Genomic DNA, 26,536 nt, shown 5'->3' on the forward strand with positions numbered 1-26,536 from the left:
CAAAATATCTCCTAAATACACTGACTGATGTTAAACCCTGTGCTCATTTGGGGAAGTATAAACTCCAGTTCAGTATACAACCCTGCCACAGAAATATGTCTGCAGTTATTTCCAGTTATTGGCTGGATCTGGTAAAGTCAAAGCTGGCTGTTGAATTCTACTTGGAATAAGAGGAAAGGCTTTTGTTTTCTCCTGGGCTGGGCATTTTCTTTGCACTTCCTTACATTGCTGGTGTTCCTTTGCAATTCCTTAGGTTGTTGCTTTTGAGCCTCATTGCCTCTCAATGAAGGCTCAAATAGTTGGCAGAGAAAGAAAAGGTCCTCCTATACTGTTCAGGAGTTTGAAATCCAATAAGGGATTCTAAAATGCCTTCATAATTGAACCATGAAGTGACTCTGGTACAAGAGAGGTTTCAGGCAGAGATTTCAGTGAAGATGTTTGGTTCTTGTTTTGGTACTTTATTAAGTGTTATATATTTGATGTACTAGCACTTCAGAGTGGTTTTGGAGCATGAGCTATCCTCAGAGACAGTTGCAGAGCAAATGGGAAATTGCCACTTGGGAAGAAATGGAGGAAATAACATTTCCTGTCACAGATGGGAAAATCAATAGTACTTAGAAACAAACCACGAAGACAGTTAGAAAACTTCCTCATCCAACCTTGTCAATGACTTGGAAATGTGGGGCAGCGACTTCCAGATTAAAACACCAATCAGCAGGCTCATATATTCAATATAGAGACTCCTGAATCAGTCACTTGAGAAGATTTACAAGGCTATTTTAATATCAGATTAAAACCCAAACAAACTGAAACAAATCTCAAAATGAAACTGCATTGTTGAAATCTGGCTCAGATGGGATTTATCAGGCAATCTACTCTTTCCCTAACCTAACTCAAGTGGGAAATTTTCTGCTGCTAAAGATCTTTCGTTTTTTCCAGTAGGGAAAGCTGTGAACTCTGAAATCTTCTCCCTAAATTTCATAACCCGTGTTTTAAAGGAGCACAGACTTCTCTTCTGAGCAAGGCCCACTAGATGGCAGAACATACCTGGCTATTCCTTTCCCGAAGGCTTTCCCAGACCTGCATAACCTTTCGCTTATCCCAAACAACTCCAGCTCCACTTCTGTACCATGAAGTAACACAATACCTCAATGTAAGAAAGCAGATCTTTCCTTTTAAATCCCTAAGTCCAACTGGGCCTGCTTGTGTATGCAAAATTGGTCAAGCGTAAAGGCCCGAGCTGCTCTTTGAGGAATTGGTAGAGAGATTCCCACAGTTCTTGATGAACTTTATATTAATCCTAAGCACCTTCAATACTAAACCAGCAGCTTCCACACCATTATTTCATTTTTAGTTCCCATAAATTAGAATAGTGTCTCCCTATAAAACATCATCTGCTCTGTCATCTACTCTGTACTGTAACAGTATATGGGAAAACTTTGGGATTCAAGGATGTGGCCACTAAGTGTAGAACAAACCATATCAGTTGTGGTTATTAATTTATTTTGTTACTTATAATAAGAAAGAGTAACACTTCTGTCATCTACTAACAAAGGAAAAAAAAGAAAAAAATGTTCTAAAAATGTTCTCACAGTGCAACTCTGTGTGACCAAAGCATTTGAGACTCTATAAATCTTTGCTTCACTACACAAGTCTTGGTAATGTGCCTTTTTGTCTGGAGAGAAAATAGCCATAGGCCCTAAATGAAGAGCTGAGGGGGAGAATTCCAACTTCCCCAGAAGCAAGGAATTGGCTTGCTCCTACTCCTATTAAGAGAGATCTCTTCTCCTGCCATTCTCTCAGGACAACAATAATGCCATTCATTCTTCCCTTTTCTCACAGAACATGAGGGCTGAGAGAAACAAGGTGATAGAGGCTAAATTGCTGAATTATTTGAAGTATTCATTTTTTAACAGTTAATGGTCAACTCATACAATACTGGTATTTTGAGAATATATTCTCTGATATACTGAATCTTAGTATAATTTAGCAGCAAACAACCCCTTTTTTCTCCTGATTAGTGTTGGAAGACTTTTTAAAATACATAAATGTTCAATGTGAATATGTATGGCAGTAGCTACTAAGACAAAAGAATTGTTCATATAAGCTTAGGGATGTACTTCTAAGAAAATAAGATAATTCCCTTCTAATAACAATTGCTAAAATCTCAAAGTTAGTGAAATCTTTCTAATATGTTGCAGTGATACTATTTTGAAGCAATAGTAATTGCAGCTTGTTCACAGGAGGAAAATGTATTGTAATAAATCAGGCCTGTAAAATTAAATTATAACAGCTGAAAAGAGAACTCAGAGCAGATGCAAACACCCAACATTTGTCATTTTGCAGTAATTCCTCCAGTACTTTATTTAGTAGCTGGAAAAAAATCCTATTTTGTTGTTTTATTTTACTTTCCTTTTTTCTGTTTCTTTATTTTACTGCAGCAAATAGAAAAAAAAGAGTGAAAAGAAATAGAAGGAAATAGAAGGTTGAGAGAATGTAGTGAAGTGAGCTGAAGTCACCTTGCTTAATTAGCCACATATGTGGGAGCCTTATGAACTCATCAATTAGAGATGAAATATTAACTTCTAATTTTGCCTATCTTAATACTGTAATACGTAAATAGCAAGAGCCTCAAGATCTAAAGAGATTGCATATAAACTCTGTTCTGAAATCTTTAAATACTGTTTACCATTTCCAAATTAAAAATAAAAAAGCCTCAAGCTAAGGTGGGATACACTTTTATGAAGCTGAAACATTGCTGATGCTGTCCCATAAGAAATTTTTATCAAGAAAATGCACTAGATTCAACTCTGACCTCAATAAAAAGATCCCAAGGGTGATCACAGTGCATTGATATATATGCAATTTAAGCACTTGCAAATTGCCAATAATCAGTGTACGTTATTATGTGGCAGGGTGTGGGCTGAAGGAGGGGTGTTAAGTCGAACATAAACTCACCACTTAATTATTCAGAAAGATCCATGTTACTTTCAGAACCCTCTTTTCTGAAATACCTTTCTACCTGCAAGCCCTTAAACCTGGACATGTTGTATTTGGTCATGATTTTCTTGGTACTAGGATCTACTGTGTGGAATGTTTGCCCAGACTGCTGGAGAACTGGCTTCTGTTCCCAAACCTGTGCTCTCTCATTTAGGCAAAACTCTTCAGCTCTCCAAGCTTCTTTTCAATCATTTGCCAGTTTTCCTTGCAAAGGGAAACTGCTTTTAGTGCTCCTGTATTTGGCAAAGTGAGGCTGTTTCTTGGGCAGTAACTTCAGTCCTACAGAATGCAAGATCTGACATTTGAAAAGAGCAGGGTAATGGGAAAACTTGTCAGTATCTGCAGGCCCTGGCTCCTGCTTCTTTTAATGTGATAAAGCTCCACCCAAGATTAGAGCCTGGTGCACACAAACACAGAGACAGACTGCACTGAAGGTTTTATGTGCAAGTCAAAGGGTGGAAGAGAGAAAGGAGAATATTCTGTTTTACACAGAGGAACTGAGGCGCAGACACGCTTTGCTTTGCTCGAAGTTATACAGGAAGTTTGTGGCAGAGCCAAGAACTGAACTGAGATCAGTCATAACCACAAGTCTGGCCTTCCTCTAAGCGCTGTTTGCTTTATCTTGCTGGTCATGTGAGCTGAATTGGCTCCCTCAGTATTGCTTCCAGTGCTCTCTATCTCTGTTTTCCCTATGGGAGCCTGTTTTTCTCCAAAAACCTAGGAATAAACTTCCAAATGATAGATAAGAGTGACATCTGTAGAACATGCTGTATTTTAATTAATATCATGAGATCAAAAGTTAAGCATAACTTACTGAAATTCTAGGCAATTCTATCTAAAACTTTACTATATTATCTGGCTTTAATATTTTTAACCTGTCTTAAACAGAGTATATGGCAGTCTTTGACATTATCACAGCATTGTCATATCTAGAAAAAGAAAATGATCTTCACAATGGTCTTCATAAAATCTGTAAAAGCCAGTAGGCAATGATTGCTGTAATGCATGTGTATTGGAAGTCAGTGGTTGTGCTGATACCCTTGGCTTCAGCCCACAATAAATGGGCAACAATGGGACAGGCCATAATTAACGACCACCTAAAGCTTTTATTGTATGTGTGCCATGGAGTACCCTTGGGTAAGTGTTGCTGTATTGACAGTAGAAGAAAAAGACTTTAAAATCTTTCTTGGTTTCTTTTGGGATACTTAAAACAGCGCCAGCACCAGTTCATTCCTACACCCCTGCCAACACGGAGCCTGCGAGTCGCCCTCCCTGGGTAACAGATGACTCCTTTTCCCAGAAATTTGCACCTGGAAAATCCACCACCACTGTCACAAAGCACATCCTACCAAGGGGTGCTCCAGTGCTATCTCCTGCCACAATTTCTGCTTACCCGTCTCCAGTTTCAAGTTCTTCGCAGCCCCCTGCATTAACCCGGGGAACAGTTCAGAGGGCGGAGCGTTTTCCAGCCAGCAGCCGAACTCCTCTCTGCGGGCACTGTAACAGCATCATTCGGTAAGGTCATGGGCCTGTGAAGAGGGATGAGGCAGAAAAAAAGTATCAGGGAGACTGGTTGTTGTACATTAATGTACAGTTTCAGAGCCTAATACTCTGTTAAATTACCTAGCAGGGATGTCTGTTGTCTGCTTCATTAATTTAACATTTCCAGAGCTCATTTTGTTGTTGTGTGGTTCACTTTTTATCAATGCAAAGTTATACATGCTAATTGTTTGGCTCTTGGATGCTGCAGCAAATCCCTGCTTGATTTTAAACAGGTTTCTGGTCCTAAGGTAACCCTTTGAAGGAGGATCGTGCAACTTCATTGGGAGAGTTAAGGGGCTGGGAGCAGAGGGGGGATTGTGGAGAGAAAAGGAACAAGGCATCATTTTGGAACAGCAGCCAAATGTAATTGTTGCTTTTGTGTCTGGAGAAAGATAATGCCTACACTCTATTACCAGTGATTCATAGCATGCCTCTCCCTTCTCTCCCAATTCATTCTGCTGGACCAGTGCCTACTCTTAGCCTGTATACTGCTATCCAACTTTAAGTAATCCACATTTAATGACAGTCTTCCTCACTAAAAGGAGCTAGTTTGGTGATGTGGAACTGCTGATTATTGCCCTTCATATATTCTGGAATGGAAATATTCCAGTAATAATCATTATATCTAATTGCAATCACCAGAGTCAATCACCAAAATGAATTTAATGTGTCTTCCACATAACAAAACAGCAAGTTGTCACCTGATAGCCTGACATTTCTAGAACATGCTGCATGCAGTGCTGTCAGACAGAAAGAAGGTAGGAGACTTGAGGAGCTGTTGTGAGGTGTGGGTATCTAAAGATGGAAATTTGCCTGTTATTTCATGCTTTCAAATAGTAGCATTATCTTCTGTTGCCTTTGGCCTTTTCCTCTTGTCTTCCCATCTGCTTACAAAGACCACTTATAGCTATGTAGATAAGAAAACAATTGATTTTTCCAACAGTTGTCTGTAAATGCAGTACATGAGACCAAACAATAATGAAATGTTTTAACCAGTGTGTTTTGAGTAATGGTCTTGGAAAAGACCACTTCTATTTAGGCTTCTGAATGTTATTTTAATATGCACTTCATGGTTCAAGTAGCTTCTTACATGTGTACATGGTGTCTGAGAAAGTGGGTTTGCAATCAGGGTCATTCAATCTTTTCTTTGCAATACAAATGAGATTAAATAAGATTACAAATAAATTATGGTTGTTTGCAGCGGTCCTTTCCTGGTAGCCATGGGTCGCTCTTGGCACCCAGAAGAATTCAATTGTGCTTACTGCAAGACATCCTTGGCTGATATGTGCTTTGTGGAGGAGCAGAACAGTGTGTACTGTGAGCGCTGCTATGAACAGTTCTTTGCACCAACCTGTGCCAGATGCCGCACCAAGATTATGGGGGTAAGAGAACAAGATAAACCCTTTCTGCAACTGCATGGATCCCTGAAATAGGGAAATCGTTTAGACTGTAAGCAGTGAATGTAGGTGTTCTATTATTTCATCCTTTTATTTCATCCTATTTCCCAGCTTGTGGATTATTTCAGAATGAGAAACATAATATTTTATAATAATTATTTTTTTCCATCTGAAGTCTTGGATATTTCTGCTTATTGAGCTCATAGACAGAATATGTATTCCAGGTACCATCTCACTGAGTGTAAAATAAGTAACACTTTCTGGATAGTTTTCTGCTGACAGACATTATGTTACTTTCATCCCTCTCTTCTTTATAGTAAGAGACTTACTATACGTAAGTCTGGGTTTTTGTTTCTTACACAGAATTTAGTCAAAATTTCAGTAGAGAAATCAGTGATGTTGGGAAGAGGCCCATTGCTCTTGTTGCCCTCACTGTTACTTAGCAGCACAGCTGTTGACAAATTCTGCTGGTTTCTTATAGTTAAGAAAATACAGAATAAATACAAAGATCTGAATTCCACAAAGCAAAAAAAATAATACTCCATAAAGTGAAAAACAAAATTCCACTTTTGTCTTAAAGGACTAATATACAAGTAAATGTACAATTTATGCTCTCCATATACCTTAGATGGTGGTGAGGCTGGAATACCATCAATAACTTTAGCAGTGTATTTGTGCATGCAGTTGTAGTGAATGTATGGCTCACATGAAGAAGCAAGGAGTTCCCCACTGGTTTTTCACTGCTTAGCTGTCACCTTTTGACATCTGTCTAAATGTTGGCATTACAGATGCTCTTCTCTGCAACTGCCAATTAGGGGTGGCAGCATCAGACATCGATGCTGAAGCTCTGGCTCCAACCAAGTCTTGTTTGCTACTGTGGCAGGAGTAATTTATAGCAGAGTGCTGACTTAACCTACCTAATGAATGCTGGCTCAAATCAGTTTCCCATTATGGATTTTCATCAGGAAAATAGCAAAGATGCCAGCTGCCTCTATTTATATTAATAAGATTTCTCAAGCTATTTTTGCTTCTTACCTCACTGAGGTTCATAAATGAATCCAAACCTATTTATCAGCAATACTTGTTTTGCAAACAGTAACAGAAGTTAATTAATCTCAAATGGTGATTCTCTAATGAGATATATGGCAAATCTAAATTAGACTATTTTGTCTATTCACTGGATTGAAAGCATGGAAGAAGAGGAGTTCATTTTCTCATAATCAGTGGACATTAAAGACAATCTTTAAAAGAGAATCAGAGTCTATGTGTATAATTGGAAGCAACATAAAATAGGATCTAGATTCTCAGCTGGTATAAATCAATGCTGTTTCACTGAAGTTAACAAAGTTAATTTACAGCAGTTTTGCAGCTGGCTCTTTGAAATCTGGGCTGTTGGACAGAGATACACTGTCAAACATCATCCTGGCTACACGTAAGATTGACAAATTAGCAGGTAAATATGCATCAGAGTCCAGTACAGCAGCTTTTGGACTTGGAAGACTTCTGTATGATGAAAGAATGAAGCAGTAATAGAAATTTCTCCATACTGGACAGAAGTAAGAAGCTGGTAAAATCTAGATGTACTCAGCTGAGGAGAACATCAGTTGCACAAAATGGGGTTTTTTGTGATAAACACATGGCTTAGGAACAGACATGCAGACTCATTTTTAGTAATCACATAAGTTAAAAGAACCTTTCCTATATTTTATTTTTTAGATTTTTTTAGATTAGTTTGTGAATTATTCTTGTAAGAAGCATAAAGAAATTACTACAGAATCGAGATTATTTGAAACAACAGACACTACTTATTCCTGGTCTTAGAAAATGACTTTTTGAAATTTATTTAACAAATCATACTCCTGCATTGAAGAGTTCATACTGGTCATGTCAAAACAGAGGAGAAAATAATCAGAATCTTTGTGCAGAACCTCTCCTGCAACAGTGACTGGGCATGTTGATACAAACTGCTGGCTGAGCCAAGTTGTTTCACTTTGGCAAATACATTGTTCTAGAAAGCTTGCAGTCCTATTTCCTCTTTCTTTCCAAAATGAGCCCAATTTCTGTCATAATTCTTTCTTTTGAGGAGGGGAACTGGCTGATACAGAAGGGAAGAATTTAGAGCATCTCTGCCTTGTGTTTGTTCTCCAGGAGGAAGTTGCAGGGCTGGCTATTCTGCTGGAGATGCTGGAGATTTTTGTTTGTTTGTTTGTTCTACAGGAAGTGATGCATGCCCTAAGACAGACTTGGCACACAAGTTGCTTTGTCTGTGCTGCTTGTAAGAAGCCGTTTGGGAATAGCCTGTTCCACATGGAGGATGGGGAGCCTTACTGTGAGAAAGGTATGGCAGTCTGGACAGTTCTGCACAGTAATTGTGTGCTTCATGTTCATGGAAGCAACGTAAGAATAAAGCACCTGGTGAACAAAATAATATCAGTTCCCCATCCCGCATGGATTTTGTTTTCCCTCTCCACATGTACGAGTGTTTGTATCTCTGTATTTTTCTCCAGTTTATATGAGAGAATGGCAGAGTGCTGGTCTTTGCCTCAATGTCCGCAATGCCTCCTCTCATTTCTCTCCCTTATGTGTTATCATACCTTGCACTTCCTTCCCTACACATTTTCCCCTGTTTCACTCCCCTCTTTGGTAGATTCTGTTCACCAGAAATGAAAAATTAGTCTTCTAGAGCTGCCCACAATCCTTCTGAGTTGCTGGAGCTGTGACCTCTGATGCTGTTACCTCACCCTAGAATTGTTCAACCAACACTTATGAAGAGATAGGTCTACACAGATGTACAGCACATGGTGGTGTGGATTTTTTTTCCTGGCTGCTTCAACAAACAAACTGCTTCTTGCCAGCTAAGAAAGGAAAAGGCCATGTTTTCCCAAAATGGTACTTGCCATACAAATGTGTTGCCTGACATAGTCAGGAAGGAGGCTAAGGTTTAAGTGGTATTCCCCTTGTGCATTCAGTGAGCAACTGGCCTACTTCTCTCTGGAGATTCCTTTCTGATGGTTATGCAATTCAAATTTTACAAGTCAGAGTAGCTGTTAGTGAAGAAAAAAAACCCATACAGCATGACTGACTGGGTACCTACCTTTTAAAATTGGAGGTTTTGTCAGAACATCAAATAACTCTCATGGATTCCATATACCTTCGGAATTTCCACTAATGTTTTTCAATGTCAAACCTTTCCAAATCACACTTGGTAAAGTAAAGATGTATTAATCAGCCAGTATGGTGTTTCCATCATGTTCTCTCTTTATGCAAAAGGAACATGAATGTAGGCATGGAAACTTGTAACATTCCCTTGTCATTAGACTCTTTTGTACAACCATATTTGTCCTATGAATAGATTCCACGTATATTAAAGCTAATTTGAAAGTATTGTGAGAAACACAACTCCAAATTCCATGGATTTTTTGTATGCCTTCTACATTTGTAATGATAAATGTCATACTAATGGAAGATTCTGGACTGAGTTTATATTTAAATACTGAAAGAAAAGAAGCATATTTCAGTCGGAGTGTTTCAGTAAATGTAGTAAGAAACTAAGCAAAACCAATCAAAACATTCATTGTCTGGAAGCATTCTATTTCTTTTGGACTTAATATGATTATGTTAAGAGTTTATTCTAAGTTTGCTTTTTGTTTTATTTCAGATTATATTGCTTTGTTCAGCACAAAATGTCATGGCTGTGATTATCCTGTTGAAGCTGGAGATAAATTCATTGAAGCTCTTGGACACACTTGGCATGACACCTGCTTCATTTGTGCTGTAGGTTCTACATCAAATACTATCTCATTCCTTTATACTCCTAAATTGTGTAGCAACATCACAAAACCTGAAAGCAGTAATAACTAACATATGGTTAAGCATGCAGAGGGATGAATTTTCATTTTTTTACTTCCATTTGGAGAAGGATGGGAGTAATTTTTCCTCTCCTCCATAACTTTTACTAGAATTATGGAATTTGACCATCATAAGTGTTTTCTAATAAAACATCCAGTTTTAGATAGTACATACAGCAGTACAAACCCCTATTGCTGTTATTCTTTCCAGTGTTTGCCAAATAAAGATAGAACAAGGCCGAAAATAAATTAACACCATACTGAACAGTATAACCATAATCTTACTTACAGAGCAGTGAAGTTTGTATTTCCATGCTGAATGCTTGTTGAAACTTGCAAAAAGAAGTCTGTTTAGAGAGCATGAATAGTAATTAGCATAGAAGTTGGTCAAATTCATCAATCTGTGGTGTGCACGTAGCTCTGGAGTGTGGCCATATTCCCACACTCTGCACACAAAGCAGAAAAATCCATATGATAAACAGTACTTTCATCTGGTTCTAATACCACTGAGCAGCTCTGCAACATATTATTCCTAAAGTAACAATATCTAGAATCTCTAATTACTTAAAAATAGTATGTTAGCCACACCAAGCTGACAGTGACAATTTCTAATGTTTGTTTAAGTCTAAAATTTAGGTAGACTAGTTGAAAGTATAGAAATATTTATAAATATCTGAAGCTAAACTAGCTTTGCAAAAATGTGTTTTGTGAAAACTGAAGTCATTTGGAAATTCTAACATAGAAAGGAACACTAAGCAAGTTTCCTTCACAACAGCTCTTAATCACTTATAAATTTTGATTACTTATAAAGACACTTTCTCTGAATATTTCATGTTCTTTTTTGCTCGTTCATTTGCCTTAGCTGCCCCGTTTTCTGTGGAAATGATAGTTTTATTATGTGTTGTTAATATGCAATTCTCACAGTGGGGGTCTTTTTGAGGACCTAACTTGATTTCTTTCAGTGGGTTAAATCAATAGCAAATCAATACATGACTCCTAAAGACTACCAAAGAAATGCATGGGCAGAAGAGCAATACAGTTGAAACCGATAGTCATATCTTTCTCCCTTTTCTTTTTCCTTAATTATTCCTGATTGCATTTATTATTAATTCTAGGTATGCCATGTGAATTTGGAAGGTCAGCCATTCTACTCCAAGAAGGACAAGCCACTGTGCAAGAAGCATGCCCATGCCATCAATGTTTAAAAGAAGAGTTGGTAGTCAGTAATGCTGGGGTAAAACAGATGACTAACTGGGCAATCATAAAGTTGATAACCATGGCTAGCACTTTTCTCGGTTAAAGCTAGACGTTGGTACTTTTCAAGTTTAACTTTATCCTCTTTCACAAATGCAGAACGTGCTTTTTGCAAAGCTCATACAAAAACCTACTGAATGAGCAGCCAAAACCAAATGAACTCATGAACTAGTCCATTATTATAGCAACAGTTGGGGGAAATATTGAAATTAACTAAAAACCCTCTTATCAAAAGTAATGTGCAAATATAGTTTCAAGTTAACTACCCACAGCAGTTTTACTGCTTAGACCACACACTGGTGTTTAAAACCAACTGGAAAAATACTTCTGTATGAAGTAATTTTCTTTCACAGCAAGAATGAGTAAGTGCCATATGTACAGTCATCTGTAGAACCAAAGGCCATAGCTTTCAAAGGGAAATAAATAGATTAGGGCTTCCTCTAGGAAAAGTGAGTGCTGTTCCATTATGTTGTGGTGCTACCTCATAGCATCAGATATTTTAGATTCTTTCCAAATAACAAGTCTGCCTTGAATCGATATGTAGCTGGGAAGCCTAGGTGACAATCCATAACAATTTGAAAATAAAATGGTTGGGTCAACCTTGCTAGTGCACTTGGCTTCTATGTGCACAGAAGATAATTCACTTCAAATCGTAATGGAAAAGGACAACTGGCTTTCTCCAAATTGCTCTTACATTGAATGGAATAGAGCTGACTGGAAAGGTCAGCTTTTAATTCAAAACCATTTTCCTTTCCTCCTGTGGAAAAAAAAGAGATTCAGTCTTGCTTTGGTTTCTAATTCCCACTGATATCAGAGGGAGGTAGGAACCTACATCTGGACCTTCACACTAGTGAACACAAAAGAAACACATCCATCTGGCACAGCTGGGTTGTGGGAGACAGCTTGCAAAAATTCCCTCCTCTATCCCACATAATTAGGAAAAAGGCATTTTTTTCCTATAGTAAATGAATGTGTATCAAAAATCCGTAAGGCAGCAGGCATATACTCTTTATTCCTTTCCTTACTTTAAATGCAGCACATCATGAATTGTAGCAGTATTTACCATTGGAAAACAGTAGCTATGTTCCAACAATTAGGACAACCATACAGTCATCTTTTCTAATAACTATACAGGCATCTATCCTAATAGCTTGAGAACAACTTTCAAGTTGTTCAGTTATTTATAAAACTTTTTTTTTTCAAATAAGCAATACTTATAGTACTGATGATACTTTTGAATTTTTGAATATCAGTGACTTTTATATGGGAGAGAGCAATTCTGTCTGATGGAGTTAAGATGGAAAGTCTGATCATCATTCAAGCTTTATTAACTCATTTAAGTGAGAATTATGATGTGTGTGTTGACAGCTTGCAGTACTGACAGTTTTGAATTAGTACTTCTGAGGCTGAGGATGCTTTCTGTGGGCCACAGGCTGGTGCCATCTGCACCTATTTTACCTTGTGTTCTGAGTAGCAAAAACTTACATAACATTGTCTGTCTTGTCCCTCCCATGGGTAACGCCCATTTCATTTGTGTGTCTTTTAAGGGATGAAAAACTATCCAAAGCTTAGGGGAGGAATAAATGAAATTTAGAGTTCTAAAATAAGGGTTAAGTTAGCTGCAGGCAGTCTGCATCTTGGACAAAAATAACAACCTGAACTGCCTGTGGCAGTTTTGACATGTATGACCTGTATTTATTCAGTAGGTATCTTAGTTTTCACTGATCTTAGCAGTGATCTGATCTGAGTTGCTACAGGGTCAGATTTTTGTATGCATGAATTATTCTAAAACACTAGTACATTATATGCAAAGCCTTTTTTTGTTCATTTGTTTGTTTTGGTTTTTTTTCTGTAAGCAAGCAAATTTTCTGATTTCAGTCGGTGCTGGGCTGGTGTGAATATGGTCCCATAGATTGCAAAATCCAAAGATCTGGCTCATAATATTCTCCAGAGGAATATATCGTAGTTATGGAAGTTAAATATTTTTCCACTCCTATTTGACTTCATTAAATACATATTCACAATAGTGAGAAAATTCTACATTTCCTTTTCATTTTTCAGTGCCATTCAACAAAATGCTGTTTATTATTATCTGTTATTTGAGAGAAGTCACATCAGCATAATCTATACTGAGACTGCATTGAAGATATTCTTTAGGCAGATTTGTGTCAGTGTTGGCCACTGACTGGGACTAATCTCTGACTGCAGCATCAGAATAGGGAGTCAGGCTCCATGGGAAGGGCTTGTGACGGATGCCTCAGGAGAATTTCATGAGGTCTTTCACCTCTGATCTGCATGTGTTTATGTGTGTGTGTCTCATTCTCCCCTCCACCTTCCCCCCCCCAATGTCCCTATAAGCTTCCTCTTCGCTGGCAGCATGGAGGATAAATCATTTTAGGATCTGGCCAGAGATGCTGGGCTGCAGCGGAGGGAGTGCAGTCTGTCAAGAGCTGCTGGCAGGCAGCTGGGGCTGCGCCTCCTGACAGCCCCTGGCAGGGCCAGGCTGGGGTGAGCTGCCAGTGCGGGCAGGGAGGGGAGCCTGGGATCACAGAGGGACAGCACCTGAGGCTGCCAGCATGCAGGGGCTCTGCAGGCCTCCGGCTGAGCGGCACTGAGGACGTGGGGAACCCCTCCTGAGGCTGGGCTTGGAGCAGGGAATAGCCAGGTAAGGGCAGTTTCACCACGCTGCCATGTCAGAGAGTTGGATGGGGCAGGGGAGGCTGGGTAGGGGGCACCAGGATCACTGCAGTCAGGATGAGGGCTTCAAGTAAGAAATTAAGGTACAAGTAGCTCCCAATAGCCCAGAGAGATGGTTTGCATACGTACAGAAGAGGTGAGCAAGGATCCAATCTGGTAAGTCTGAAGTCTGGACTGCAGGAAAGGGGATGCAGTGTATGTGAGCAGAGCTGAGCTGGCTTGCAGGGTGGCAGCAGTGAAAGTGCAGCAGCAGAGACTTCAGTGGGAGCTGTACTGGCTTGAGAGAGTCCTGAAAAATTCCTTGGGCAGAGAACTTGCACTGTAGCACATGCCCTGACTCCAGCTGGTGTCTGAAAAAGTGAGATTAAAGCTAGTTTACATATCACTGTATGAGGTACAGCGATATCTCTGAACGAAGAACAGAGATACCCTGAGGATTATCATGTAATAAAAATTTCCTGTTATGACTTGTGCTGCTTCATAATGTGGTCCAAAAATAGGGAATCCACGTACCCGCCCTTGATATCTATATTAAGATATAATTTTTGCACATATCTGAACCAGAAATTTGTGAATAATAATGTAGCATTTTAACTTTCACAGAGGTAGAATACCACATAACTGCTGATACTTTTCTGCTACATCACCTTTGTGATATGGAGAGGGTGAAATGCTTATATATATAATAATATATATCTCTAAAATTCAAAATATGACCTTTTAACTATCATGGAAAATAATGTTGTACAAAAATATGCAAGATGAATAATGTGTACTTGATTATATTTTATGTCTTGTAAGAGATGCCTGAGATAAGTCCTAAGTTCTTCTGAATATTTCTCTTCATTCTAATTAATGTGAGGTTTTACCCAATAAAACAAAGATACTGTACCTCTGAATGATCAATTAAAAAGATCAGTCTTTTGTCTAACTAAAAAGTGTTCAATAACTTTTCAGTCAAAGGATTCAAAAGCTTTTTTTAATGCTTTTGTCTCTTTTGGTGTTCTTTTTGCAAAACAGGGAAAATTAAGTGTTTCCAAATAAGGCTCCTTTCATTATCTGGACAAAAAAAAAAAAACCACAGTCTTAGGACTTTTTTTTTTCATTAGTTCTCACTATACTGGATTCACAAGTTACACAATTCTCAATTCTAAAACCAATTCAAAACAAGGAAAAAAATTTTCCATTGGTCCTTCAGTGGTCAGTATTTTGGGTGAAATGTTTTGCTGAAGATTACTTGTATTTATGTTTAATAATGTGAATGTCTACAGCACTGAACACATTCATTAGTGTCTAATGCTGGGCACACTAATGGTTTTTTGCAATACTCATCTCCTGGTAGTGGATATTAATTTGTTTAGTATTTATAAACATGAGAATTTGAAACTGAGTGATTTATTGCCTGCAGTGATCATATATTAGAAGTCTAGGTTTTATAATATTTTGACATGTTGACTTGATGCCACAAGTGCCCTTGTTTTTAGATAGATATTTTTCCTAAGTTTCTAGTTATTTCAGAACTGAATGTCTGGTGGTTTATGAGATGTGAGTAATTACCTTGCATGGATTATCTGTGCCAACATGAATAAAACAGTCTAGTAATAAAAGCAATATGCAAAAACATTTAAGGCTTTATGATTTGGGTATATCTATTAATATGCCATGTGAACAGCTGACAGCTTTCAGCCATGTAATATCAGTAAGAAAGCACACACAAGCTTGTACTCTCTACTTCAGACCTGAAAATAAAAATTAAAAGCATTGGTTTCACCTTTATTGTATATCAGTCTTGAATATCTTATTGACCAAATAATGCTGTATTAAACAAATATTAGAATGCTTAAAAGATGCAGTCTGCTAACAGTACATGTTGTAACTCAGCAAGACCTGTACAGTCCCAGACCTTATTGTGTCAACAAATATTGTTTATAGTAACTTTGTAAGGAGTGGGTAAATTCTCTCTTCAGTTACATTGATGCATCTGCAAACAAAGTTTGACTGCATATGTTCAGGTAGGTGTTCTACTGTTTCTTAGCAAAAGTTGCTTAAAATACACAAAATGTTTTAAACACCCTCATTGAGCTCTAGTGCCAAGAAATATGTACAAATGAAAGGATGACTTCATATAACAGTGTGTTTTACAAAAACAGCCATTTTGTGCATTCCTGTTGCACACCTCTCAGAAATGCAGGCATTTTAGAAGTACAAATAAGTATATTAAACATAATTAAGAAGTTAGATGCCATTACCAAGTACAGCATCAGGAATCACAACTTCGTGCATTTTTGATTTTATTTCCCAGGCCCAATTTCTGTTTACAATGTGCATAAGAAATGCAATTGAAAAGCATGCCCAGAATGTATGCTGTATTTTGTCAGATCAAAATTGCTGTTCTTCAGATTGTCTGCTCTGACATTTAACCTTTGCACAAGACAGTGCTTCGTAAGCTGTGCACTGTGATCTCTGGAGAGTTCAGTTGTTGGAACTGGAAGCAATAGAGGCATAAGCAGAGCACCATGCCAGCTGACAGGTTGGAAAAAGTGAATAGAGCAAAGTTCATTAGGAAAGAACATGATGCAAAATGTGTGACAAATGTTGCATTAAGGAATTCTTAACAGAGATTCTTAAAGAGAGATTATTGCTCTGAAGAAAATGGAGATTTCAAAAGTATAGACTTTGGCATTGTTTGCCCCTCCCACCCCAATCATGCATCTTGAATTCAAACGGTTTCTGTTGATTAAGAAAGGAAGGAATGTGTGAATAAGATTGCTGAAACCATTACTGAATACACAATGAAATGCTTTGTTCTCCCAGGCAAATCAGAGATATGGATGAGATTCAGACTATATTCAGGCATAAATTCTGTTCTATGTGCCTATGAAATAGGCCCTTGGATAGCTGTTAAAATACATTTGTTCCTCCTCTTAGGAAGATTACATCAAAAGAAAACAGTAACAAATGTGTGTTGTACTAATAAGGACTGTCAGGCTGAGTCACAAGAATTTTCTCTGTAAGAAAGACAAGAAGGAATTTTTTTAACAAAGCTAAACTTTTGAACAAAACATTTTTCCTTTAAAGGTTTCTGGATTATTACTGTTAAGGAATAATAAATTAGTATGCATAAAGTATCATTAATAAATCTGTCTCTACTACAAAAGTATTTTCTAATCCTACTACTTTAGAAATGGGATTATTCTGATTTATGACAAAGATGTTATGGAAATTCCTCTGTTTCTGCTTAGCTTTACTGTGCATAGTGTTACTGAAAGAGTTGAGACTTATTTTTCTTTTAATTAGAAGATATAGATAAAAATACAACCTTGAATTGAGTGAAGGTGATGATTCTTCTAGTGCTTTTGGAATAAATGCTGCTTGCTACATTAAAGCCAGAAAACGTGCTGTTCTAGATTGTTTTATTCACATGGTGTATTAAAAAGGTTGTTTTGGATTTTTAGGAGGTTTAATAAATATCTATAGCCTTAATTAAAGATTTCATTTCAAAACAAAAGAATGATTTACAGTGTTTAAATTATTTTAAGATCTAATAATATGTAGACAGGAAAATAATGCTGGGATCGAGGTTTAGTTTCATTTGAGAAATCTTCATGGTGACTAATGTAAGCATTCCTATGTGTATTCCTGTATGTATGGGACTTATATGCAGATTAAAACACTCAGAACTGAGATTCTGATTTCCTTTAAGTGGATGTGTTTCATACCTGCACTATTTAAGCCTAAATTGTTGTCATCTAGTCCATTTACTATATATAGCTTAAGAAAAATGCATGAATCTGAGTGCACCTTGAGACCTGGGTTTTGTTATCTGTTAGGTATTTTTGCTATATGAAGTAACAACTCCACAATTTTGATAACACAAGAGATGTGGGAGCGGAAAAAAGGGCACACTTTCCAAAAATCTGGCTTCATATAAAAAATAGGATTTCAGGAATAAAATTTTTATTTGTGCATTATAAACAAAGACCAGGTATTGTTCTTGCACAACAAAATATTCTTCAGCTCTCCCCTGCACATTCCTTGACAGCTTTTCTTCCTGCAAAATTTTCCCTGTACTGATTCCAAGGATATTGTAAATTCCCCTGTGATCAACGCACGTGCAGAAGCCTGACCAGAGTTCCTGTTCCTTCCACAGGCCTGTAAGCTGTGGGGTAAAAGGTGACAGAGTGGGCTCTGCTGTTCATGTGAGTGCATTCAGCCCACTGCAGCCTGCAAATACCAGACTTCCTGAGATTTATTGTGGGTGCACAGCATAGATGACACTAATTGAAAGTTTCTGCTTTATTGCATGTACACTACACATAATCTTCTTCTGGCCAGAAAGTCCTTGCAAGAAACCCAAATTGCTAGCCAGGGATCCTGGTTCTAGCTGTGGCCTCAGATAGAGCATACCTGAATCTGAACTGTGTGGTTATAAAATAATGGCAGAGCACAGTTTGCCTTTGAGATTGTATTCCCAGTGCCAGCTGCTGCAGCAAAAGGACAACAGAGCTGTTTTGTGGATGGTGATTTTCTGCCATTTTTATTATTTAAAGCATTTTCTGGAATGGGAGCTCTTCTGAGCTGCTATTCTCCTGTTACTGCATCATGATACCAGTCTGAATTCAAACTTGCAAAGGTTTCAGCTCATTTGGCAAAATTTACTTATTCTCACATTGAAGGACTCCATGTTTTCCACATGTAACTTACTCAGCTTTGTGTTAGCCATCCTAGAACGGATTGGAAACAGTCTGGTGGTGAAAGGTGACAGACTGTCAGACTTCTAGGACAGGAGACACATCCTGAGAAATTAAATTCTCAGAGACAAACACAGAACACATTATCCACCTTTTATAGACTTACATGGCTGGTGGTTGTTGGAGACTTCATTGACTTCCTAAGGAGTCACAAAAGCTGCTTTCTGTTTAGAAGTTCTCTAAAAAGAAAGAGTCAGTGTTATTAAAAAGTAGATATTAAAGTTTGGGGGTAGTGTATTTCCTTAGGGTCCATATTTGCCTATTTAGTGCAACCTCAAACAGTTTTTGCTCTTATGCAATTCTCAAAAAAAAAAAAAAATAAAACACATAACAGAGGGTTGTTACTACTCCTCCCTAACTCTGGGTAACAATCCTCATTCCCCTCCAGCTTAGGAATATTCACTGGCACAGAAAGGTATAAATTACATCTCTATGTGCCAGCTTCAGAGAACCTGGCCACAAATACTTCAGTTGAGATGACTTTGTTCATTTTTTTAAAGGACAGAGAAAAAGATTGTGCTTTCTCTGATCTTGTAACTTAAGAAATATTAATAGAACAATCTTTAAGTAAAAAGATAGTTAAGTAAATGTTTATTTTAGACCTTCATTATTAAGTGCAACTAATTAAAAGTGAACAATTACTATCAAAGAGGGCATATGCAAAAGTAGTAAAATGAGATAAAAATGTAGGAGAGTGAAAATCCAAAGAAAAAGTAGCTTTTAGCATAACAATTAACCACCCAATCTAGCCTTCCTTTATTCCGTGCAGGGTAATTCACTGTAAGTGAATTAATGGTGAAACATTCAGTAATAGGCCTTGGTGAGGAAATAGGAGCAGTGCATCAGGATATCCTTTTTCCGCCCCAGAGTACCAATACTTTCAATTTTATATACAACGGAAGTAATTAATTGTAACACAAAGAAGAACAGCTGTGTTTCCTGATGGTCACACATGCAATAGCTGCTATTGTTTAGCATTCTGAGTATGTACAATGGAAACTGTTCGACTGCTTGGAATGTTTTATATTCTCAGGGATTTAATTTCCATTAGTAGCTTTTGAATCCATAGTGGATTTTTAATATGCTATTATCTTAGATCCAATCCTGCATCCCTAATCAGGTAATTTTTTGCTGATGCCAGTGAGAGTTTAAACTGTATTAGGTGTGGCTGCCAAATGAGGAGATTTGCAGACACAGGCCAATTTCTCATTGGAAGCAAAGGGAGTTATAGACTATTTTTTGGGATTTGCTTTTAGCTGTATGAGTTTAACTTGTTCAAGTTCCAGTTTCAGTACCTTACAGACAGAGTGAAAAGCTTCATTGCTATGCCTTTAACTTCATTGTATATTTTCAGACATTTTAGCTGAAATACAAGGATATCCTTCTGTTATTTTGTAGCCCCATATTGGTTTCATTATAATATGAAAAAAGAAGTGAATGAGACTATTTTTCTGCACTTGCTCTTATTTAACAGCAATTTATTCATGTTTAAAGATATGTTTGGACTGAGAAAAAATAAGGAAATGATGAACTTATTTCGTTCATTTCTTTTGTATAGGATCAGATCTGTTTCATTTTAACAAGCTTGGAAGAACAGAGAACTTTCAGTCTCATAAATGTCCATCATTGTAAATCTCTACAGTACCCGCTCCTACAGCTGCCAGAAACACTCCCACTTGAATCCATGCCCCCTGAGGACAAAGCTGTTATACACACCGAGACAGAAATTTTCTGTATTGATAAGAATTTGCCCTGTGTAACAGCAGATTTTAAAAACATTTCCTCTTTCAGCATTGCTCCAGTTTCAGGACAAAGCCTGAGCATCAGGCTTAACAGAGGAACTGTTAATACAATGTGAGTTTGGATCTAAGGATTATTCCAATTTGTAAAAGAAACAAATACCTCTTGTAACAAAAGGTGGAGGAACACAAACATTCAGCTTCTCTCTGAGTATAATTCAAACTTCCTTGTAGATCATTTGGCACCACTGACTGATAATTCAGAACATAAATTTTAAAATCAGCACAACAATGAAATAATCTTCTCTGAGCAACTGAAGACTTTTGGGATTTTATGTGCATGCATCTAGGAAAAAGCATTACTAATTCTCCAAACAAACTGATGTGAGTGAGGCACCCTGGTGAAGCATCTGCTGAGCCTACAAATATTTCCTTTTTCTGTGATAAGACTTTTAATGCTCTGGCTTTAAGAAAAACAAAGTAATTTGTATTTAAAAGGGGAGTTATATCAGGGTTTATTACAACCCGGTGAGAAGACTGCAACAAGGGTTTTTTAATTGTGAATCCATAAAAACAAAATCATACAGCTCAACTAGGCACAGGAAGAAGAAACAGAAAAAGCAGTGGGAAGTCTGGTTCTTGACTGGGAAGATGTCTCCCAGAGCATCGTGCTCCCATTACTGCAGCCCTTTGCCACAGCAGGGGTGTCAGTTCCCCACAGCACAGTTCAGTGAGGAATCAGCTCCCACCCTGCAGCTGCTGGGGACAGGTACAGCCCTTGTGTCCTCCCTCCTCCATGGCCACCTGCTCAAGGCTGAGGAAGAATCCCCTGTAGAAGCCCAAGTAAGCCCAAAACACACCAAGTGCTTGAGCTGTGGGAGCACTTCTGTTTCCTTGTGCCCATGCTCTGCACATTGAGCTGTTACTCCTTGGATTATTGCCACAGTGCTCTCCAGTGCTGCCCTGGACTCAGTTCCACACCGGACTGGTTGGACGTGGCTTGCTTCTTTACTACCAGTGATCCACTAGCAAAAAAAATTTAAGAACACATTTCTTCACAGATTTGGCTCTGCCTTATTGAATTATTTTTGCTTACATTTAAAAAAACATAATAAAATCCATTACTTTTGTAAGTAACAAACAGCTGAATAAATTTATAATCAAAAGAATATGCTTTCAAGTAAAATAGTTCTGAAAAACACACAAAGCCAAATGCATGTCATATTAAGTGAAATAATTGTGTCCCTGGCTGAAGGGCAATAGTCTTTTAATATGTAACATGGAATATTTATTTTTGTAGCAGTAACAGAGAAATACTCATCTAATTGCAAACAGTTCTCAAAAATATATTTGGACCACAGATTTAAGACATCTGAATTCCAGAGACTGAAGGGAAGAAGGATCTACAAAGACCAAGTCCTATCACATGGCTGACCTTCTCCCTATATATACCTCTTAGTTCTTTTGATATTCAAGTTTGTAGTTCCCTAGTGATTCCAAAAACTAATAAGAAATTCCTGGAGAGAAAATAACAATGAAAGCAGCTGGAAGACTATCCTTTTTTTTTTTTTTTTTTTTTTTTACATACAGCTCTCTTCATCATGACAGTCAGTTTTGAACTGCTTCTTTTATATCTCCTGTTAGACTTCCACATCTCATCTTGGCCAAATGTCAAATAAACTTATGTTTATTTTCAGATTTTCAGACTTTGGTTTTTTGAGTGTGGCTCGATTAACAAAATAAATGCTTAGTGTTACTAAACCTGGTCAGTCTGAGTTTTTGCAGATTCCTAAAATCCTCACCAAGATTGCTGCTGCTAACTAGCTTGCTGGAGCCCTTCTGAGAGCCCATCATCTAAAGTGTTCACTTTCTGGTTTAAAAAGGTCTCTCTACCTATTCTGGTAGAGATATTTGAAACCTAAGTACTGCACTGTTTTGAAAGACATCAGTATTTTCTGTGTGATGTTTCATCAGATGTCCATCACAATCTAAATACTTTCTAAAGGTCATTATGATTCATCATTTTAGATTAAGATGAAGTTTGGTCTCCTGCAGTCCTAATATTATTACAATGTAGTTTATTTTTGCCAACTTTAATTTGTGATTAAGACAAGGAGTTAATAGTACTCAATAATGTAGAGATGGGCATTACTTGCCAAAGCAATACAAAACTTCATCCTCAGCAACACTGTTTCTGACCTGACAGGGCCTTGTGGGTATCTTCAACGCCCAAGTGCTTTGAAAAGTACTGGCTGAGACAGCAGTTTCTGCAACGTGCAAATTTACACACCAGGAACTGGATGAAAAGAGTTGATCCATTTCACAAAAAGGGTTAAATCCATTTCAAGGCCAGTGGCTGTTGCTAAATTCATGCATCCTGGATTGGAATCAGTATCTAACATCTGACGAGCACTGGACTGTATTAGCACACATTATTACTGAAGAGATGCTAGCACTAACAGCTTTGGTTCTGCTTGGGAGCACACACACGCATGTTGCATTCTTCTTCCATATTGAGTGTCTATTCTGCTGCTATAATTTCATAGTACACAGAGTGGAAGAACAGCAGACTCAGATTTTCCTTTGAAATTATAAACATAAGCATAGGAGTTCTGTATTGCTTGGCATGGAAGCTGTGATTTTGTCTTTCTTGCAGGCTGGCTTTGTTTTGGACACTGACAGATTTTTCTGGATGATGGTGATCGGAAAAAATTTTCAGAAGTTCAGTAAGACAAGACCTGCCTATCACCACGATATCTGGCCACATAACAATTACTAGGTGTGCCTTTACCTGCCTACATTTTAAAGGAGTGTGTGAAGGTGATAGGTTTGAAGTTATACTTCCGCTTTTGTTTTGCTGTGTAGGATAATACAGAAGTGAAGCGCTCATCTAACAATCTGTGGGTGAAACGCATGTGAGCCAGATGCAAAGCCAGTGCTCTCATCTTACATCCAGAGGTGACAACTCTGGAGTGTCTGGAGTACACAACACTTACAAGTCCTATCTGATATTAGCATGCAAAAATAGAGCTACACTGTGGAGAGGTCAACAAAATAAGCAAGCCCATGTTTCCCACAATATATGCACATGTGGCTATTTGGCACCAATAAGCCAGATTGCTTCCCAACTGGTTATTCTCTATACTCAGTTTATCTGGGCAGCCATCTCCACACTAGCAATTACTGGTGTGTCCCGAAGGCCTAGAGAGTGTTTTGGTGTGCAGCAAAGGGAAACTGAGTAGATCTCTACGATCCATGTGATCTTCATTTCCCCTGTAGCTGGCCTGGTGTGCGAAGTCCTTGATGCAGAGTAACCAAGTGACAGGACAGGTGAAGGGCAAGAGGACATCAGCAGCACAACTGCTGTCACACTGTCAAGTGAAGGATTAAAAACAGCAGCCCAGGTGGGAGCTGTGCCGCCTCCACGGCACATAGCACTGGCACTGGAGCTCCTGCACTGCTGCTGGGAGACCTCACCTGAAGACAGACAGACAAATTATTACTTTTCCAATTTGTCCTAATGATAAGGAGCTTTGAAATACAATGCAAATCGTGGCCTTCAGCATCCTTATCAGCAAGCAGAGCAGCTCATTGCAAAAGTTACAATGTATTCCGATCTAACTAACTGGGCATATTTATTTAGATACAGGAAATAGAAAAAGCAAACAATGCTGTCCTTTGCAATGGAACTCTATCCCTCCCGCGGCACTGCAACGCCAGCCTTCGCAGAACTATTCTTCCACGAAGCCGAAAGGCCCATGCGAGTCCCTCCTTCTTCCCTACGCCGCTGCCACCACTGACTGCTGGCTGCCCTCCCCAGCTCACAGGCAGCCCCCCGAGCCCATCAAGGCTGCTGCGGTAATCCCGCAGCCCAGCTCCCCCGTCAATCCCGGCAGCCCGGCCGCTTTCCACGGCACCAGCCCCACCAGCATATGGATGGAGCCTCCGGGGCCCGCAGCCAAACCCAGCCGCAGCTGCTTTTCTCGTGTCTCGACCCTCTTCAAGGCCAGCAGGGCTTCCATGACACCGGCTCGGCAACTTTTCCCCTCACACCTTCCCGCCCTTTCCTACAGGAGCTTCTTCACGGGGAAAGCGCTGCTGGGCCGGCGGGGCAGGATAACGGCGGGGCCCGGGCGCCCAGAGACAAGCTGGCCCAGGCTGCGGCCCGCGCTCCCGCCCGCGGAGGGGCTCCTGGGGAGGAAAAGCAGGCCCTGCCGGTTCCTCCCGGCCAACTTTTGTTCCCGGGGAGCCCCGCCAGCCCTCCCGCCCACGGCACGTGCTGACGGACGGGCGGGGGCGGCGGGCGCGCTCCCGCCTCCCCGCGGGCCCCCGCCGCGCGCGCGCCCGGCTGCAGTGATTGGAATCCGGCTCGTTCCGTTCCCGCCCCGCCCCGCAGGGACGCGCCGGGAGCGCCTGCCGGGACACGGAGCCTGCGCCGAGCCCGCGCCGCGCCGTCCCGCCCTCCCTCCCCTGCCCGACACGCACCCGCCTTCGCCCCCGTCTCAGCGGAGCCGTCGGGGCCCCGGGAACGGCCCGCGGAGCGCGGCGGGGAGCGGGCCGCCTCCCCCTTCGCCTGCCGTCCCCGCGCGGAGGATGAGGAGCCCCCACCGCCGGTGAGTGCGGGCCGCGCCGCGGAGGCCTCGGCCGGGCGGGGAGAGCCGGGGCGCCCCGGGCAGCGCCGCGCCCGCACCGCTCCCTCTGCGGCCGGGGGGACGCGGGGCGCTCCCTCCGCGGCGATGCCCCTTCCCCGCCGTCGGGCGGCCCGGCCTGGGCGGTGCCCGGCGGGGTCTGCGCCGGCCCCGGGCAGCGCCGTCGAAGGTGGACTCCGCCGCGGCCGGCGGCGGCCCTCCCGCCCCGGTCTGGCTGCTCGGGGCCCCGGGAGCGCCCCCGGCCCGGCAGCCCTGCCCCGCCGCGGCGCTGGGGGCGCTGCCCGCCGCCGGCCGGGCCGGGCCGGGCCGGGCCGGGCCGGGTGGGCGCCGCGGGGGCCGCGCGGGGCCCGCGGGTCCCTGCGTGGGCAGGGCCGGCGCGGCGCTCGCCGGCCGTGCGCTCCCTGCCTCCTGCCCTCCCTTCCCGGTGTTGTAATGCCGGGCCCGGTGCCGAGCGGCCCCAGCCCGAGCGAGCGGCAGCGCCCGTCGTCGTGGGAAGCGTACGAGGAATAAGGTGCTTCGCCTTCCTTTTGTGCGAGCCTTGAACAAAGCTGGAGGCCCGCTTTCCAAATCGGTTTTTGCCGTTCAGCGACGTCAAACAAAAAAAGTCCGAGGAAATAATAACCCCAACTAATCGCCCGTACATTAGTAGCGAAAGATTGTGCTGTTCAGGACCAATTATGGACGCGGTTTTCATAACTGGTTACAACATCTATTGAACAGGGTTCAAAAGCACAAATGGCTTTTTACCACCTTTCAATCAACCAGACTCTGATGTTGTTTTGGTAAAATTAAGAGTGAATTCAGCAGCAGGGAATGGTAGTAAGCTGTGGTATTTCCTTTCAGCAGTTGCCTGTTACTTTGTGTAAAGTTGTATGACGATTTTTCCCAGTGTAAATTGATTGCCCTCCGAATTTACATATTTTGTTCTCTGCTTAGAAGTAATTTTCTTTGAGTTCTTTTATCAAGTTGGCATGCTAGAGATTGTTCAGGCCTGTTACCTGCAGGAATAGAGAAGCTGCTTTTGTAGATAAGGAAGACTCTCCCAAATTGAAAGGTTTGTTTGATTTTTAGTAGAACCTAATCCTGCAATAAAAAAGTTAACATAAGAGAAATTCATAATCAGATAGTTTACCCAGTCTACAGCTAGAAATACTTCCTGTTGTGGCATTTGCAGCAGCCTGGATAAAACTCTTGCTGACAATGTATTTGTCTTTTGGTCTCATTCTTTTGTAGCTTTTTCTTAAGTTATTTACCGCATTTTCTTTGAGGTGTGTGCGAGGGACTGTGTATTTTATATGTATTTATATAGACAGGTACAATGTGGTAGGCTTGAATGCTAAAAGATGTGGTTTGAAATTTTATGAAGGTTCTTCTCATGCACCTGCAAGATTCCGCTGCCAGTCCTTAGTATGTCCTGCTGGCTGATCTCTTCCAGCAACAATATGTGGCTGGATCTGGATTATTTTCTTCCCTTACTTGTGAAGTAATTTGGTTTTGAAAGGGACCTCTGGATGTTATCTGTTTGAGCCTTTGTTCAAGTTAGAGCAGAAAGCTTTTGGTAAACTGCAAGCCTGAAATAGCAGGAATGACTTGGGATTCACTGATTAAAAGACATGTTTACTAACACAGTATGTAGCTAGAGCATAGACTTAAAGCCAG

General features: G+C 40.3%; 3 protein-coding genes and 1 long non-coding RNA gene across 15 annotated transcripts in view; 3 read left to right on the forward strand and 1 right to left on the reverse strand.

The window, feature by feature from the left end:
* Positions 1 to 11,279, forward strand: part of LDB3 (LIM domain binding 3) — a 106,847-nt gene extending 95,568 nt beyond the window's left edge. For all 11 annotated transcript variants that reach the window (XM_068197221.1, XM_068197230.1, XM_068197220.1 and 8 more), the window contains 5 exons: positions 4,215 to 4,515; positions 5,744 to 5,924; positions 8,157 to 8,277; positions 9,598 to 9,713; positions 10,903 to 11,279. In XM_068197221.1, coding sequence (XP_068053322.1) covers positions 4,215 to 4,515; positions 5,744 to 5,924; positions 8,157 to 8,277; positions 9,598 to 9,713; positions 10,903 to 10,992 — 809 coding nt within the window. In that variant the 3' untranslated portion in view covers positions 10,993 to 11,279. The remainder of the gene's footprint in view (positions 1 to 4,214; positions 4,516 to 5,743; positions 5,925 to 8,156; positions 8,278 to 9,597; positions 9,714 to 10,902) is intronic.
* SNCG (synuclein gamma) overlaps positions 1 to 26,536 on the forward strand; it is a 205,591-nt gene that overhangs the window by 63,904 nt on the left and 115,151 nt on the right. The gene's annotated exons all lie outside the window — the stretch shown is intronic.
* LOC137477883 (uncharacterized) lies at positions 17,679 to 24,815 on the reverse strand. Its single transcript, XR_011001248.1, has 2 exons — positions 24,714 to 24,815; positions 17,679 to 18,668 (listed from the first exon to the last, which is right to left on the reverse strand). It is a non-coding gene; the product is annotated as an uncharacterized lncRNA (long non-coding RNA).
* BMPR1A (bone morphogenetic protein receptor type 1A) overlaps positions 24,670 to 26,536 on the forward strand; it is a 73,369-nt gene continuing 71,502 nt past the window's right edge. For both annotated transcript variants that reach the window (XM_068197234.1, XM_068197233.1), the window contains exon 1: positions 24,670 to 24,841. The gene's annotated coding sequence lies outside the window, so the exon portion shown is untranslated. The remainder of the gene's footprint in view (positions 24,842 to 26,536) is intronic.

This window comes from Anomalospiza imberbis, chromosome 8, assembly GCF_031753505.1.
Source record: "Anomalospiza imberbis isolate Cuckoo-Finch-1a 21T00152 chromosome 8, ASM3175350v1, whole genome shotgun sequence".
Taxonomy (NCBI): Eukaryota; Metazoa; Chordata; class Aves; order Passeriformes; family Viduidae; genus Anomalospiza; species Anomalospiza imberbis.